This window comes from Megalobrama amblycephala, linkage group LG7 (genome assembly GCF_018812025.1).
Source record: "Megalobrama amblycephala isolate DHTTF-2021 linkage group LG7, ASM1881202v1, whole genome shotgun sequence".
Lineage (NCBI taxonomy): Eukaryota > Metazoa > Chordata > Actinopteri > Cypriniformes > Xenocyprididae > Megalobrama > Megalobrama amblycephala.
In genome coordinates, this window is record NC_063050.1 from 36757321 (window position 1) to 36774221 (window position 16901).

At 34.6% G+C, this 16901-nt stretch overlaps 1 protein-coding gene across 5 annotated transcripts; it reads right to left on the reverse strand.

Annotated features, from left to right (window-relative positions):
- Window positions 1-449: 449 nt before the first annotated feature.
- On the reverse strand, window positions 450-15590 carry iqce (IQ motif containing E). Of its 5 annotated transcripts, none has more exons than XM_048197278.1 (22): window positions 14927-15581; window positions 14640-14684; window positions 14122-14167; window positions 13858-14010; window positions 11810-11944; window positions 11653-11711; window positions 11082-11195; window positions 10274-10324; window positions 10102-10172; window positions 8377-8449; window positions 8234-8274; window positions 7974-8143; window positions 7618-7673; window positions 7298-7518; window positions 6906-7013; window positions 6404-6497; window positions 6188-6310; window positions 6007-6099; window positions 3754-3845; window positions 3366-3487; window positions 3046-3132; window positions 450-1333 (listed from the first exon to the last, which is right to left on the reverse strand). In XM_048197278.1, exons 1-22 carry the CDS (start codon window positions 14978-14980, stop codon window positions 1182-1184), a joined length of 2160 nt encoding a protein of 719 aa, XP_048053235.1. In that variant the 5' UTR covers window positions 14981-15581; the 3' UTR covers window positions 450-1181. The 5 variants fall into 5 exon arrangements, with proteins under 5 accessions (XP_048053235.1, XP_048053234.1, XP_048053233.1 ...); XM_048197277.1 differs by having other exon boundaries at window positions 11653-11723; window positions 14122-14164; window positions 14927-15580; XM_048197276.1 differs by having other exon boundaries at window positions 11653-11723; window positions 14927-15574.
- Window positions 15591-16901: the final 1311 nt, after the last annotated feature.

Below are 16901 nucleotides of genomic sequence, written 5' to 3' on the forward strand. Positions count from 1 at the left end.
CGTATAAAGCGCTTTGAGTGCCCAGAAAAGCGCTATATAAATGTAAGGAATTATTAGTATTATTATTTTATGCCAAGCTCTAAAATATTTTATCTGGTAGAATCTTTGAATACATTAAAGAAAAAAAAAAAATTTAAAAATTGGAATCCTTGAGGAACATTCAGCTCTTAAATCTTCAGGAGTCCTGAAATTGAATTCAAAGAATCTAGGTATGTCAGACATTCAAATATTGTTGGGGAAAGAGGGGAGCCTTGGAGTCAAAAAAGATGAAATCACTGATATAACATATGATATAGGCTACTGATGGTTGTGCATCCAATGCATAAAAAATAGATCACCTAATTGTACTGTATTTATGCTAATTTTTTTAATTAATACATTTCTATATAGGAAGTTAGACTAAACGAGGAAATGGTATTTTCACACTCTTAGCAAAAAGGACAAAAATCCAGAGAAAACAAATCTTTAATAAAGAAAAATGTAACACAAATTCAAACAAACTGGCACAAAAATAATGTGCTCTTAGAGCAAAATCAATTTTAATAAGACATTGAAACAAGAAAACAGCAACACATTTTTTCAGTGCTATAATTGGTTCAATACAGATTCATCTATAACATGAAACACATGGACAACATTTAACTGCATTAACAGCATTTACTGTCATTTTTCCCCAATCTGAACTTGAAGTTCTCTTATCCAGCAATATGTTTGTGTAGATTCACAGTACTTTTGTATCAATCAGAGGTGTACTTTAAAATGCACACAATGGCTTAAATATACTTTATAAGATATTCTGCTTAGTGTAATGTGTATATTCATCTACAATGAGAAGTAAATGAAGAATATTAAATCCCTGATCCTCATTTAAAGATGATCTTCCTACGCAAGGCACTTTGGAGTGTGAAGACACAACTTCTGAAATTTATACCTAATTTGAAGGTTCAGTTCCTAGAAGTCAAAAGAATGTGACCGTAGCAGAAAAATAAAGTGTGAAATCACAAAACCATAACGATCTATCATCCATGATCTATGTTCAGTCATTATTGCCCAAATAAATGTCACTTTGTTTCAGTTCCCTTTTAAGTTGCTCAGGTAATAACGTGTGTTCCAAGTTAAGAGAAAAAAAGCATTATTTCTGAATCCTTTGAGGTCCAAATAGAAAAAACAACAACAAAGAGCTAAATCAAATCATTAGCATTGAAGGGACTAAAGCATTTCTCTCTTTTTCTCAGTGGCCTTGAAGGAGACACAATGATGTCATCAGAGTCATCTGAATCAACGGTCTTTGGAGTTTCAGTGGCTGGTTGCTGTTGATGGATCTTCAGCTGTCCTTAATACCAGCAAAACAAAGTCATTACATTAAATAGATGCATGATTATACTGTATGCATAATGGTAGTTTATCAGAGTTTTTTCAAGGATATACTGGTGTTCTCAGACATACACAGCATTCAAAAGTTTGGGGTCAGTAAGGGTTTACTCACACTAGGCACGGTTGCCTTGAACCGAGCCCGAGCGCGACTGTCCCCCCGCCCCAATCCCCCACTGACCTGTACTCACACTGCACTTAACGTTCAACGCTTACGTTATATACGATGCAACTTTTTGTATGGAAGAAAACAGGAAGAAATGCACTTTTGCTAAGATATTGCCTAATAGATTTATCATTTATGCCGCACAGCGATTTTCACTTGCATGTATCAGAGGATTATTACGAACTTCGAAGGCAGCTGAAATTAATGGAGGATTTTGCAGTTTTATTCGCAAACTACAATTCCTGTTCATCAATAAGGTGAGAAGACCTGTTATTAGCCTGAATACACTTAAATTAAGTACATGAATTGAAAAGTGTACTATCAAAGTACAGCTGAGCTCAAAAGTTTACATTTGCAGAATCTGCAAAAATCTTAATCATTTTAACAAAATAAGAAGGATCATGATTGCATGTTATTTTTTATTTAGTACTGTCCTTAATAAACTATTTCACATAACAGTTGTTTACATAAAGTCCACAAGAGAAAAAAATAGCAGAATTCATAAAAATGACCCCGTTCAAAGGTTTACATACCCTTGATTCTTAATACTTGTGTGGTTACCTGGATGATCCACGACTATTTTTTTTTGTTTGTTTTGTGATGGTTGTTCATGAGTCTCTTGTTTGTTCTGAGCAGTTAAACTGAGCTCTGCTCTTCAGAAAAATCCTTCAGGTCCTGCAGATTCTTCAGATTTCCAGCATCTTTTGCATATTTGAACCCTTTCCATCTGTAACTTGTATGATTTTGAGATCCATCTTTTCACACTGAGGACAACTGAGGGACTCAAACACAACTATTACAAAAGCTGCAAACATTCACTGATGCTCCAGAAGGAAACACGACACATTGAGAGTCAGGGGTGATAACTTTTGAACAAGAAGTTGATATGCAAGTTTTTTTTATTTTGTTTAAAGAACATATTTTTTCATTTAGTTCTGCCCTTTGGAAGCTACAAAAGATACTTGCATGTTTCCAAGAAGACAAAAAAAGTACAATTTATTCTGTTCATCCAATTCAAAAAGTTTACATCCCCTGACTCTTAATGCATCATGTTTCCTTCTGGAGCATCAGAGAATGTTTGAACCTTTTTTAATAGTTGTGTTTGAGTCCCTCAGTTGTCCTCAGTGTGAAAAGATGGATCTCAAAATCATACAGTCACTGCTGGAAAGGGTTCAAATATGCAAAAGACGCTGGAAAACTGAAGAATGTGATGGCAAAGCTGAATGGCTCCAGTCTTTAGTGTCACATGATCCTTCAGAAATCATTCTAATATGATGATCTGGTGCTCAAGAAACATATCTTATTATCTCTTATTATTTAAGTTCAAAAGAACAGCATTTATGTGAAATAGAAATCTTTTGTAACATTATAAATGCTTTTACTGTAAGGTTTGATCAATTTAATGCATCCTTGCTGAATAAAAGTATTACTTTCTTTAAAAAAAAAAAAAAATCTTACTAATCCATATTTTTGAACGGTAGAGTAATAGGAATGAGTTATATTGTAACCTGGTATTGATCTCTTGTCACGCAGCTCATCATTATAAGCAGGATTTAGTTTCTCTGCAGTCTCCTCGCTATTGTTATGAGTTACACCTAGAAAAATATAATGAAAAACATCAGATACAATTTACAGTGGTTTTAAAGAGAGGTCAGTACGAGAGATTATAAGGATGGTCAGGTTTGTATTATTGTTTACAAAGTGTATTTTTGGTTCATCAAACGGTTCTAACCCTGAAAACCAACAAAGTTTTATTGATCCTAGAGTAACAAACAAGAATCGATTTCTTCAGTGAGAACAAAGCACATTATTAAAGATGAATGATCACCTGAGGTTTGCGTTTTGTTCGTAAACATGGCATGTGGGGACCCTGTGGGCAACAGTGGAGGGGTGGAGAGATACTGCTTTTTCAGATGAATTAAAGATTTAGACTGCGTCACTGTAGATGCTCTGCAAAGTCAAGTCAACATGTCTGTCAGGAGACCACCTGGCCATGCATGCAACCATATTCATTCAAACCAACTGTTGTGACTGCAATTTTTGCATTCTCTAACCAGAACAATCATCTGTGCAAGGTTTATTTTTTTAATGGAATTGATATAATATAAATACGCACATATGCATACATAAGGAAATATGCAAAAACTGTGTAGTGCATGTAGTATTTCACTGTAGTGATGTAGTAATTTAGTGTATACACTATGTATCTAAATCACCTGTCCATCCTTTTGAGATGAGCCCTAAAGACAGCCTGCAGCAGAGTCACTTCCTCTTCCTGTACAGCCTGAGTGTTCATACCTGATTGGCTCTGAAATATATGGTCAAGGAGTTTAAAAGGAATATTTTGACAGAAAATATGTCAAACATGTCTTGACCAGGAGGTTTATGCCCATAAAGTAGCAAGAAATACCAAGGTTTACCATGGTTTTTGGACATGTACCATAATAATTCCACGTACCATCATATTAAAAGTGTAAAAATACACACACTACAGTGCAAAAGTTTGGGGTAGTTAGGATTATTTTAATGTTTGAAAAAAAGTCTCATGCTCACCAAGGTTGAATTTATTTAATGAAAAATACAGTAAAAACAGTAATATTGTGAAATATTATTAACATTTAAAATATGTTTTTTTTATTTTAATATATTTCATTTATTTCTGTGATAGCAAAGCTGAATTTTGAGCATCATTACTCCAGTCACTTCAGAAATCATTCTAATATGCTGATTTGGTGCTCAAGAAACATTTATTACCATTATCTCATTTAAAAACAGTTGTGCTGCTTAATATTTTTCTGGAAACCGTGATAGATTTATAGAAATTTCAAAACAGCATTATAAATAACGTTATAAATGTCTCAATGGTTACTTTTCATCAATTGAATATATATATCCTTGCTGAATAAAAATATTAATTTATTTAAAAGTGCCCTCGAATGAAAAATTGAATTTATCTTGGCATAGTTAAATAACAAGAGTTCAGTACATGGAAATGACATACAGTGAGTCTCAAACTCCATTGTTTCCTCCTTCTTATATAAATCTCATTTGTTTAAAAGACCTCCGAAGAACAGGCGAATCTCAACATAACACCGACTGTTACGTAACAGTCGGGGTGTACGCCCCCAATATTTGCATATGCCAGCCCACGTTTCCAACATTATGAAAGGCATTAGACAAGGGCAGAACGCCTGGATCTGTGCACAACCAAATCATCAGACTAGGTAAGCAAGCAAGAACAATAGCGAAAAATGGCAGATGGAGCAATAATAACTGACATGATCCATGATAACATGATATTTTTAGTGATATTTGTAAACTGTCTTTCTAAATGTTTCGTTAGCATGTTGCTAATGTACTGTTAAATGTGGTTAAAGTTACCATTGGTTATTACTGTATTCACGGAGACAAGAGAGCCGTCGCTATTTTCATTTTTAAACACTTGCAGTCTGTATAATTCATAAACACAACTTCATTCTTTATAAATCTCTCCAACAGTGTAGCATTACCTGTTAGCCACGGAGCATAGCCTCAAACTCATTCAAAATCAGAAGTAAAAAATATAACAGTATAAAATACTCACATAATCCGACGCATGCATGCCGCATGCATGACGAACACTTTGTAAAGATCCATTTTGAGGGTTATATTAGCTGTGTAAACTTTAAGGCACTGTTTAAGGCAAGCGCGAGCTCTGTGGGCGGAGAGCACGGGATTTAAAGGGGCCGCAGCATAAAATCGGCTCGTTTATAATGATGCCCCAAAATAGGCAGTTAAAAAATTAATTAAAAAAACTCTATGGGGTATTTTGAGCTGAAACTTCACAGACACATTCAGGGGACACCTTAGACTTATATTACATCTTTTAAAAACATAATCTAGGGCACCTTTAAAAAAAAAAATACTGACACCAAATTTTGGAATGTATACATTTCAATCATGATGACTGACAACTCTCGGAATAGTTTTGCATGTTAGTTAATGTAAAGAGCATGTTTCTGATTATGGAAATGCTTATGTATTTGGTCTGCTACGCTGCTGTTGATTATTGCTGCTGCTGCTGCTGCAGAGCAAGTATGGATTTGCTATTGCTAATAGATACACAAACATGCTGCTGTAAGCATGTTAGATATGCTGCTGCTGCATGAATAGACATACATAAATCCTGTAGCAGATCTAGGCAGGTGGAGCTGGGGAGGTGGAGGGTTTCAGAGGAACTCTGATAGTGTGCTGCAGGATTAGCTTACAAAAAACACTAAACCAGAATATTTAAATGTTGAACAAGCAGTCCCATTTGTTGCAGGATCAGCAGAGGCCAATCAGCTTGTACCATGCAGTAATGATGTGATTGCTTGTAGATTGCATGTTAAGGATCTATCAGCCCTTTAGAGTTTCATGACTGAACTATATATATCTGTAAACAAACTGTGTATAGTAAAACATCCGACCAAAATGTTAAAAATACTCACCATTGCAACAGGGACGGTTGCTTGCCTCTGTCCATCTAACTGCCTCTGCCTGATTAGATGCCCTCTGAGACAGGATTGCAAGAGAACTAGATCCTAAGCACAGGAGCAGAAGAATAAAGGAGGACATGAATAATCTACACTCACTGTGGGAGTACAGTACATGTCGGTGTGTTGTACCAACCCGTGTTCGGTGTGAGAGCCAGTGTGTCTGAATGGTCTTAGCCGCTTTGTTCTTCTCTATTGACGCAACCGCTGATGACGGCAATGGTTCTGTGAGTGTTAATGATAAAGAACCATCCTGAACCTGTGGGATGACAAAATATATGACAGTTTCATATTTATGAGTTGCCATCTTCACTGTCTTAAAGTGAACTGTTCGTATTTTGAAAGTTATTACCTGACTTGGATCTTGTACTATTCTGAGTTTTCTCTCCTCCTCTAGTTTCTCTTTTAAACAATTGATTTCTACGGTCAGCGCACCCATCTCCTGCCTGTAAATAAAACATGAAATCTAAACTGACTTTACATTCTACAGAAAAAAAATTAGTTTTCAAAATCTTTCATCGAAATGTATTAACTTCCTATACCTTTTTTCTTTCTGCACACGAAACTGAGGTTTTTTACTCAGAAAAATGTCACAGAAGTAAAAGAATTTTTAGTTTTCGATATAAATTAAACAATAACCAGCATCTCTAAAGGAACACAACTGATTTCAATATAGAAAGAACTATTTAGAAGCATTGGAAATATAAATCAGTGTTTAATAAGCTTGTCTCACATAACGGTAACATCACATATGGATTCAATCTTGTGAGAACTCAGCGTCTTCCAAAACAAGCAAAACATCATCACAATATAGTTTTAATTCCCGATTCCTTCATTATAATTTCATGACAAACCTGTGTGTTTGCATCAGTCTCTCATGCTCTCTAATTTGTTCCTTCAGCACATTTTCTACCTCTTTCAGACCTTCATCCTTCTCAGCAGACAACCGCTTTATCTCTTCACTGATAAGACAAGACAAATATTTTCAATCAGATTTACTCTCAAATATGTTAAACATTTCAGAAATATAATAAATGGGACATTTTTTTCAATGTTTTAACACTGATAATAATATAAAATATTACTTGATCACCAAATCAGCATATTAGAATAATTTCTGAAGGATCATGTGACACCGAAGACTGAAGTAATGTCTTTTTTTTTCCTTTTTTCTTTTTTATTTATTCAAATTTAATTTATTATTTCTTTCAAAATTTTGAAGTGTATGTGCTGTGAGTACACTCACTCTCTCTGGGTTAGTTTTTTCTGTAGTGCCTTTTTCTCTTCTGTAAGTTTCTTTATTGCTCCCCTCAAATGCGCATCATTCTCTGTAACCACAGACGGCTCCATCTCTGTGTTGACAGAATCACTCTGATTGGCTGATTCTGACTCCGTGCCTTTCTCCTCTGAGCTCTTCTGTGAGTCTGATGCTTTAGTTATATGAAGATTCTTCATCTGCTCGACTCTCTGAAAAAATGAGACACATAAATTACATTCACATGATGAACATGATCATTACTTTCTACAAGTAATGTTTAATACACACACACACAGACACACACACACCTTTTCAAGTTCTAGGATTCGTCGCACAAGTCTCTGTTTACTCCAATCCATATAACCTGTAAATATAAAAATATGATACATCATATGACTGAATTCAGCCCTGGCTGCAGGAACAATTTTAAATACTAAATATTTAGTTTAGACCTTTTTTTCCTTCACATTTCTGCTTGTCATGCTAGGTGACCAGCTAGCCAGTCAACTACACCAGTTGAACACCAAATTGGCCAGGCTTAGACCATCTTAAGCTGGTTTAAGCCAGTCTTTTCAGTATGGTTGTTCATAGAAAACAATGTTTGGTAAAATAGTGTTTCCAGTTCTACTATGAACCTAAGATATGCCTGTGTAAATGTAAATACCCTTGGCGCGGCACACAGGGCTGTCCATCATGCTCATCTCTTCCTGTGTCAATTCTTTTTTGAGTTCTTGGTTCTCGTCCTCCAGTTGTTGAACGGTCTTTGTGAGTTTCAGAACCGTGGCACTAAGGGTCTTGTTCTGCCGCCTGATGTCTTTGCACTCCGCCTTATTACTGAAGAGAGAAAAAAAGAGTGAGAGAAAGACTGATTCAAATCACATGGAATCACCATCAAACTATGAGTAAAATTAACAATGTTTGTACCTTCTCTCAGCTGACTCTAACAGTGCTCGCAATCTTTGAACCTAAGCATGAAAAATAAAGAATGTATTACTAAAAAAGTAATACAGTAAAAAGTTATTATTTAGTTAAATACATTTAGTTCTATATAAATTAATATAAGCTACCTCCTCAAAGTAGGTTTCTACAGTGATCTTCATTTCCTGCATGTTTGTAGTTTTGAAGTCACTCTGAAGCTGACTGTAATGGCAAATACACAATTTATCAGTTTAGGTACAACTTACATTGGGGTCCAATACACTAGAGTTTCTAGTTTATATCAACACAAAATTTTAAATATTAAGTGAAAATTTCAATACAGAATTCAAGAGTTTCAGAACATCTTTATGTCTACTGCCTTATTGTCTTATTATTAACATCAAGGGGGTGTTTACACAACATTATTGTGTAAACACAGAAAACTTTTATGCGTTTTGGACATTCATCTACACGACAACTGTGTTTTAGGGGTCTGAAAACGTGAATTTTTTGAAAACGAGTATCAAAGTGCAAATTTTTGAAAACCGTTATCTCTGTGTAAACTACAAAAATGCAAATTTGTGAAAACAGTGTGAATGGGGATTTTGTATGTAAAACTTTTCAAAAATGCAAAGTCTTTTCCATTTTTAGTACATTGTTGTTGTGTAAACGTACCCTTATAAGTCTTATTAGTATGTCCCCTTTTACTTTAAAGACAGCAGCACTCAAGCTGCATTAACTCCACAAGTTTGTGTAAGACCTGATGATCATGTTCTCCAGCATGTTAATTATCCAAACTTCAATGTTAGCAAGAATATCTCAAAGTCCGAACAAAGGAGTTCACAAATGTATTTATTTCATAAGTGAACTAGAAATAGTGCTAAAAAAACTTTTTGACATTTTTGATAGAAAAATTTAAAAATCGTAAAAATTTCCTTGAAACTTTATTTTCAGGTTGATTATTTTTTGTAATGTCGACTGAGATTTGTTAAAGTTCTGTTAAAGGTGCCGTAGAACGTCTTTTTTAAAGATGTAATATAAGTCTAAGGTGTCCCCTGAATGTATCTGTGAAGTTTCAGCTCAAAATACCCCATCATTTTTTTTTTTATTCATTTTTTTAACTGCCTATTTTGGGGCATCATTAAATATGCGCCGATTTAGGCTGCGGCCCCTTTAATTCCTCACGCTCCCCGCCCACGGAGCTCGCGCTTGCCTTAAACAGCATAAACAAAGTTCACACAGCTAATATAAAAATGGATCTTTACAAAGTGTTCATCATGCATGCTGCATGCATACATCGGATCATGTGAGTATAGTATTTATTTGGATGTTTACATTTGATTCTGAATGAGTTTGATAGTATGCTCCGTGGCTAAAGCTAACATTACACACTGTTAGAGAGATTTATAAAGAATGAAGTTGTGTTTATGAATTATACAGACTGCAAGTGTTTAAAAAATGAAAATAACGACAGTCTTGTCTCCGTGAATACAGTAAGAAACGATGGTAACTTTAACCAAATTTAACAGTACATTAGCAACATGCTAACGAAACATTTAGAAAGACAATTTACAAATATCACTAAAAATATCATGATATCATGGATCATGTCAGTTATTATTGCTCCATCTGCCATTTTTCGCTATTGTCCTTGCTTGGTCTTTTAAACAAATGAGATTTATATAAGGAGCAAACAACGGTGTTTGAGACTCACTGTATGTCATTTCCATGTACTGAACTCTTGTTATTTAACTATGCCAAGATAAATTCAATTTTTAATTCTAGGGCACCTTTAAGTTCATTCATACTGTATTGATTCCTCAGAACCTGATTAACTGTATGAATGTATAATATAAATGAAGTTGGCATCAGACCTCAAGGCATTCTCTTTTTCTTTGCACTGCTGCTCCAATCGTAGAATCCTCTGTTTCAGTCCATTAATGATCTGGTGTGTTTAAAAAGTCTGTGTGTTTATATTATATCATTCATCAAATTAAGAATCAATGATCTGAAGAAACATGATTGTTTTTATGATGGCATACTCACCGATCTAGGATCTGTCTTTCTGTCCACTAAACCCCTTGCATAATCTGGGTCCTATGTGATCAATGCAAAAAATAATTATTTAAACATTATTATGAATAAGCTCTGAGAAAACACTTTTATTTTACCCTATTGTCCAAAAGTTAGAGGTCAGTAAGTAATTTTTACTGTAATTTTTTAAATGTTTTTGAAAGAAGTCTCTTATGCTCACCAAGGCTGCATTTATTTATAAATACAATAAAGCAGTAATATTGTAAAATATTATTACAGTTTAAATAACTGTTTTCTACATTAATTTAAAAATATTAATATAAAAAAAATTCAGCTTTTTCAGTCTTCAGTGTGTCACATGATCCTTCAGAAATCAGTCTAATATGCTGATTTGCTGCCCAAGAAACATTTATTATTATTACAGCTGAAAATATCCGGATTCTTTGATGAACAGAAATTTCAATCAATGCAATGCATTTTTGCTGAATAAAGTATTAATTTCTGAAAAATAAAACAATTTCATAAAAGTATTTTAAAAAATCTGACCCCAAACTTTTGAATGGTAGTGTACTGTATGTCTGACATTAATCCACCTTGTAAATAATGTTTTTTTAGATTTCATGAAAATCAAATACTCAATATAATAGAAATAATATTCTTTTCAGTTTGAACAGTGTACGAATAATGGCAGCCTGCAGTTGCAGTTACACTGCTTATGCATGTGGTGTGAAACAGGCCACACACTAAGCTACTTGTAATAACTCATATAAACTATTCAGGCTCATCTCTGCTGCTGGATTTGCTGACAACTGCTCATCACCTTCACTGGATCCAGCAGCTGTTCAATTTGCCTGTCTTTCTTAGTGTTGTCTTCTTCAAGACGGCGCAGCTTGGCTTTCATCTTGTCAGATTCAGCCTTTTGGGATTGGATGGCCTGAGAAAAAGGAGAGGAAATATGTGGGTACATGCAATTTCTGTGTGCATACTTCTAGTTAAAAAAAAACTACATTCTAGGTTGGTGATAGGAAATCAAACAAAATTACTTAATACTGTAATAAATCTCAAAAACCATTTCCTCCACTTGCACTGTACAAGGAACTGTGGGTACTATTAACCCAAAAACCTTGCACCGGTATTTATTAAAAATCCAGTAGAGATAATACACTATCCAGGAACATTTGGCTTACTATTTTTAACAAACTATGATTTGGAACACACTAATCCTAACCACTAATCCCTGGTATACATATAGTACTGATAGTATTGAGAATTTATATAAAGCCCAATTCGTTGAAAACATGCCATCTGATGTAATCAAAATTCTAAAAACACATCCTCAAAAACACTTTCAGTACACGTCAGCGAGTGAGTGTACGAGAGGTGAGCTTCACCTTTTTTAGATCCATTATTTCATCATACATTTCTTCCTTTTCTTTGTAGACTGGGGTCCCTGCAACATAACCTGATAGAATTGTAAAAACAACAAAATTTAAAAAATAACACCTGTTATATGGACAATTCAGGTCGATATATTTAGTTTTATCTCACCGTTAGATGCAGAGCAGGAATATTTTGGCTTTTTCATTCCTAAGGCCTCCTTCAAATATTCAGGTGTGCTGGTCATGGAGATGCCTGTCTGTGTGACACTGTAATCTGCTCCTTTTGGAGACTTTGACAACGCCCCTGAAATAAACAAAATTTAACCCTGTAAAGCCTAACATATGAAATAATAATCAGAAAAATTTATTTTTACTGAGACTGACAGGTTAGAGAAGAAATTGTTGAATAAAGTTATTTTTGTTTTGTTTTTGTGCACAAAAAAGTATTCTCGTCGGCTCATAATATTAAGGTTAAACCACTGTAGTCATGTTGACTATTTTAATGATGTCTTTACTACTTTTCTGGACCTTGAATGTGGTAATTTTATTGCTTTCTATGGGAGATTAAAAAAAAACCACTCGGATTTCATCAAAAATTATCTTAATAGACCCTTTTCACAGACTGTGATGATGCATTCATCAATATCGGTCATGAACGGCCATCAATATCGTAAATCCTGCAAAGCTTTTTATATTTTCATTAAAAAAAAAAAAAAATGTAAGTACATTTATAACACTTTACTTAGTATTATATTATTTTTGCATCAAATTACAAAAAACTAGTTAACGCTGCTGTGAGGGTGTTTCTAATAGACCAATTTGGTGTTTGCAAACAGCGATGACGTTTTTTTGTGGGCGGAGCCTAGCTGGTTGCAGAAAATGACAGTTGAGCAGTAGAAGTCTATGGAAGCCACGAAATAAAAGAATAAAAAAAGTTAATTTCGAGTTTATATCTCACAATTCTGACTTTTATTTCTCGCAAATCTGAGTTTACAAATCTGAGTTTACATCTCACATTTCTTACAAAGAAAAACAGAATTGTCAGATATACTCGTTATTCTTTTATCTTTTCTGAATTGCAATTCCGCAATTGCAAATCCCGCAATTCTGACTTTTTCCCCCTCAGAATTGTGAAATAAACTCATAATTGCGAGTTATAAAGTCCGAACTGGGAGCAATAAAAACGCAAATGCAAGAAAAAAAAAGTCAGAATTGTGAAATAAAAATTATTATGTTTAAAAGTTATCTATGTAAAATACTATAGGTTTAAATTATTTTAATTATAATTATTTCATGATGTAACTGCTATGTATGTATGTCCTCTGAACTGCATATGTGAATATTATGTACACTTACTGTTTACATCAAATTCCTGCTTTAATAGTAGACTAATCCTTACAGATGTCATCAGTCCAGTCTGTGAAACGTCTCTGTTTATCTTCAAAGGACGTTTTTAACGATGGTTTTCTTTAAAAATGAAGACTATATTTTTTGCATTCCGATTCCAACATCCAGAGGCAACAACAAAACATTTTTCTCTTTTTCTGTGGATTTTGCACATTTTCCTTCAATTGCTACCACTATTATTCTGCAACCAGTATGCGCGCGCAGCTGCAAGTGACGTAATTGTGACGTCTGCTCCAAAGTGGTCTATACAGTGGAAGTGACGGTAAAAAATGACATCTTTCTCTCTTCTGACTGCCGTTATCAGTCGCTTAAAAGTTATGAAAACACTATTGTGGAAACACAAAAAATATATTTAATGTATTCATTCACCGCTATAGAATCTTGCCTAACTATGACGACTTCCGCTTCTGAGAATTCTGGAAATGTGAGGGGTCTATTTGTGTTCTGAAGCTGAACAAAGGTCTCATGTGTAGAACGACATGAGGGTGAGTAATTAATGACAGAAACTAACCCTTTAAATTACATTTGCATGTCTTTCAAATGCATAGCTATACATTTTGATGGAGCACAAAGGTTTGCTTTGAATGTGATTTCTGTGGTAATTATTTTCTCTAGTTTTCCATATAATGTTTAAACATCTTCAATACAAGTTACATTAGAAGCAGAAATGCATTTTAATCTTGGTTGGGTCTTAGAATGTAAACATATATGGAAAATCTTTTTTGGTAGAAGATAGACTACATAATTAAAAATGGTAAAAATGCAGAGTAAAGTTTAGCCATGTTATTAAAAAAAAAAAGAGGAACAGACCATGTCCATCATTCTGTAAGTGCAGCCAGACGTCCCTGGGTGTACCAGCCGGAGGGGTTTTACAGTTTTGGAGCTGTGTCCCCTTCACCGTCCTCCATGATGATACTGGAGTTTTCTTCAGATGCAAGTTTGCACTGTTCAGGTATGGTGACTCTATTTAAATAAAAATATGTTATTATTTTAAAGGCATATTTGCAGTGTATATAGTTTTTTTCCCCCATTTGTTTGGCAAGCATGAAAACTCAATAGAAGTCTTTAGCTTACTAGGAGAAGGAGGTGGTCTGCCTAAAGCTTTCTTTTTTCTTGACTTCTGAAAAAAAATCCAACAATCAAACAATTAAATGAAATAACATATTGGCACAAAGATTCAAAGATCCAAGAATGAAAGAGCAACAACTGTTGGAACTAAGGAACTCGATTAGCCTAGAATCTTAAAGTCACCATAAACTCAAAATGGCCAATTCTTGTATTTGTATGTAATATTGCTGTATTTATTATTTTTTTAAATTCATGTGCCCTCATAATCTTTAAAATATCTTCCCCTCTCTCTTACAGTGACATCTGTTTTCTTCCCTGATGACGTGTTTACTGGCGCAAGGGCGGGACAACCTGTCAATCACATGAGATCGACCAATAGCAAACCACAACGATCCAATCAATTTCTGATGGACAAAATTGTCCCATCCTACATTCTTTCTTGTTCGAGAAGCCGTTTCACTCAGACATACGTTACAATAAGAAAAGACTATCACAACTTCGGCTTTAAAGACGGTCAATCTCACCTTTTCAGTGTCAGACACATAGCTGCTACAGAGACTGTCCTCTGCCTTCAAAACAAACATTAATAAAAATACACATTAATGAATATATTTATATGCAACATTAATATAAATATAAAGTACTATTGATACACTACCATGAAATATTCATATGACCTAGTACCTGTATTTAGATAACTTTCTATAATCCCAATGTATTATTACCATAGTACATCTCCAAAACACATGGTACTTTTTGCTAGTGTTACAGTCCAGGAGATCTACGAATTATGAACAGTTAAAGGACTTACCAGATCCTCCACCTCTTCTTCAGTGACAAGTTCTCCAGCTACTACAGACATCATAGCCTATGTAATGGCCTGTGTTTATTTTATCATCACCTTTTACAAACAACAGGACCATAATATTTTCACATACAGTATGATATATGGAGCTACGACCTGTAGTGTCCGCGTTTTATGATGCAGCAGAAAATCCTATTTTTCTCATTTCAAAGATGTGTGTAAATCCTAATATAAAACAGCATAAACGAGCACTGAAATGGGTAGGGGGTGTTAAGAAGAAGTTCCCAAGATGCAGCTGTTTCCTGATGTCGCCGTTAAGAAAAGCAACAAATCCTACGTTGATATTGTGTGTGAAAGCTGCAGAGTTAACGCAATAATATTGCACAGCGTCGTTTCGCGTCTCTCTTCGCCGCACGGATGTAATGTGCATTATTGTCGTCTAGCAACTGAAAATGTTTAACATGACAATAAACAGCAAATCAAACGTGTTCATGTGCGTCAGCACTGCGCAACACTTGCGCACACTGTGATCATTAATCGGTCCCCTGCTTCAAATACAGCTCCATTCCTTTAGTAAAATCAGAAAATATGTGATTTATTAAAGCACCATTTTGTTATTCATTTTGTTATTCATTTTAGGACTACGTATGTATGTATGTATAGGGCCGAATTCAGGTTTATTGGGACACTTTTTCCCAGTCATCTCAATGGCAAAAGTGTCCCAATCAACCTGAATGCACCCTAAATGTCTATGTAGGGTTAGGGTTGTATGTATGTATGTATTTATTTATTTATTTAATGTTGGTTTAGATCTTTAGATATGTATTAGTTTTAGGTTTTTTTTTTTTTTTTTGGGTTATAAAAAACCTATTCATCTTTTTTAAAATTAAAATACTTCATATATATATATATATATATATATATCTTATACAAAAATTGTTTATCAAATTGAAAGTGAGATGCTTGAAGATGGCAGTGATAGTCATTAAAATAATGTTACAAAAACAGGAAACAGTGAACAGCTGCAGCGCTACAGGGGACATAATCCTGCTTCGCTGCTATCATTTGATATTTAATGGTAACTGTGGGGAAAAAACAGTGACTATGACCTTGCATTTGTCATTTAGTACTTTCACATCACATTACCCACACGTGATAATAGACATCTCATAGATGGATATGGTTTGAGGATTACATGAGTGTATTAAAAGCAACCTGTTACTATCTCTCCAATAATTGATCTAAATCTATGATTTTTTACAAACTCGATTCCAAAAAAGTTGGGACACTGTACAAATTGTGAATAAAAAAGGAATGCAATAATTTACAAATCTCATAAACTTATTATTTTATTCACAATAGAATATAGATAACATATTAAATGTTTGAAAGTGAGACATTTTGAAATGTCATGCCAAATATTGGCTCATTTTGGATTTCATAAGAGCTACACATTCCAAAAAGGTTGGGACAGGTAGCAATAAGAGGCCGAAAAAGTTAAATGTACATATAAGGAACAGCTGGAGGACCAATTTGCAACTTATTAGGTCAACTGGCAACATGACTGGGTATAAAATGAGCCTCTCAGAGTGGCAGTGTCTCTCAGAAGTCAAAATGGGCAGAGGATCATCAATTCCCCCAATGCTGCTGCAAAAAAAATAGTGGAGCAATATCAAAAAGGAGTTTCTCAGAGAAAAATTGCAAAGGGTTTGAAATTATCATCCTCTACAGTGCATAATATCATGCAAAGATTCAGAGAATCTGGAACAATCTCTGTGCGTAAGGGTCAAGGCCGGAAAACCAAACTAGATGCCCGTGATCTTCTGGCCCTTAGACGGCACTGCATCACATACAGGAATGCTACTGTAATGGAAATCACAACATGGGCTCAGGAATACTTCCAGAAAACATTGTCGGTGAACACAATCCACCGTTCCATTCGCCGTTGCCGGCTAAAACTCTATAGGTCAAAAAAGAAGCC

Bases quoted from the DNA above. Each gene is read 5' to 3' on its own strand.
- iqce (XM_048197276.1), bottom strand. From the start codon at position 14,980: ATGATGTCTGTAGTAGCTGGAGAACTTGTCACTGAAGAAGAGGTGGAG. The intron at 14,168-14,639 runs GTGAGATTGACC...ATTTTTTTTCAG, and splicing joins ATGTGTCTGACACTGAAAAG to AAGTCAAGAAAAAAGAAAGC. The intron at 7,674-7,973 runs GTATTTACATTT...TTATATTTACAG, and splicing joins CCCTGTGTGCCGCGCCAAGG to GTTATATGGATTGGAGTAAA.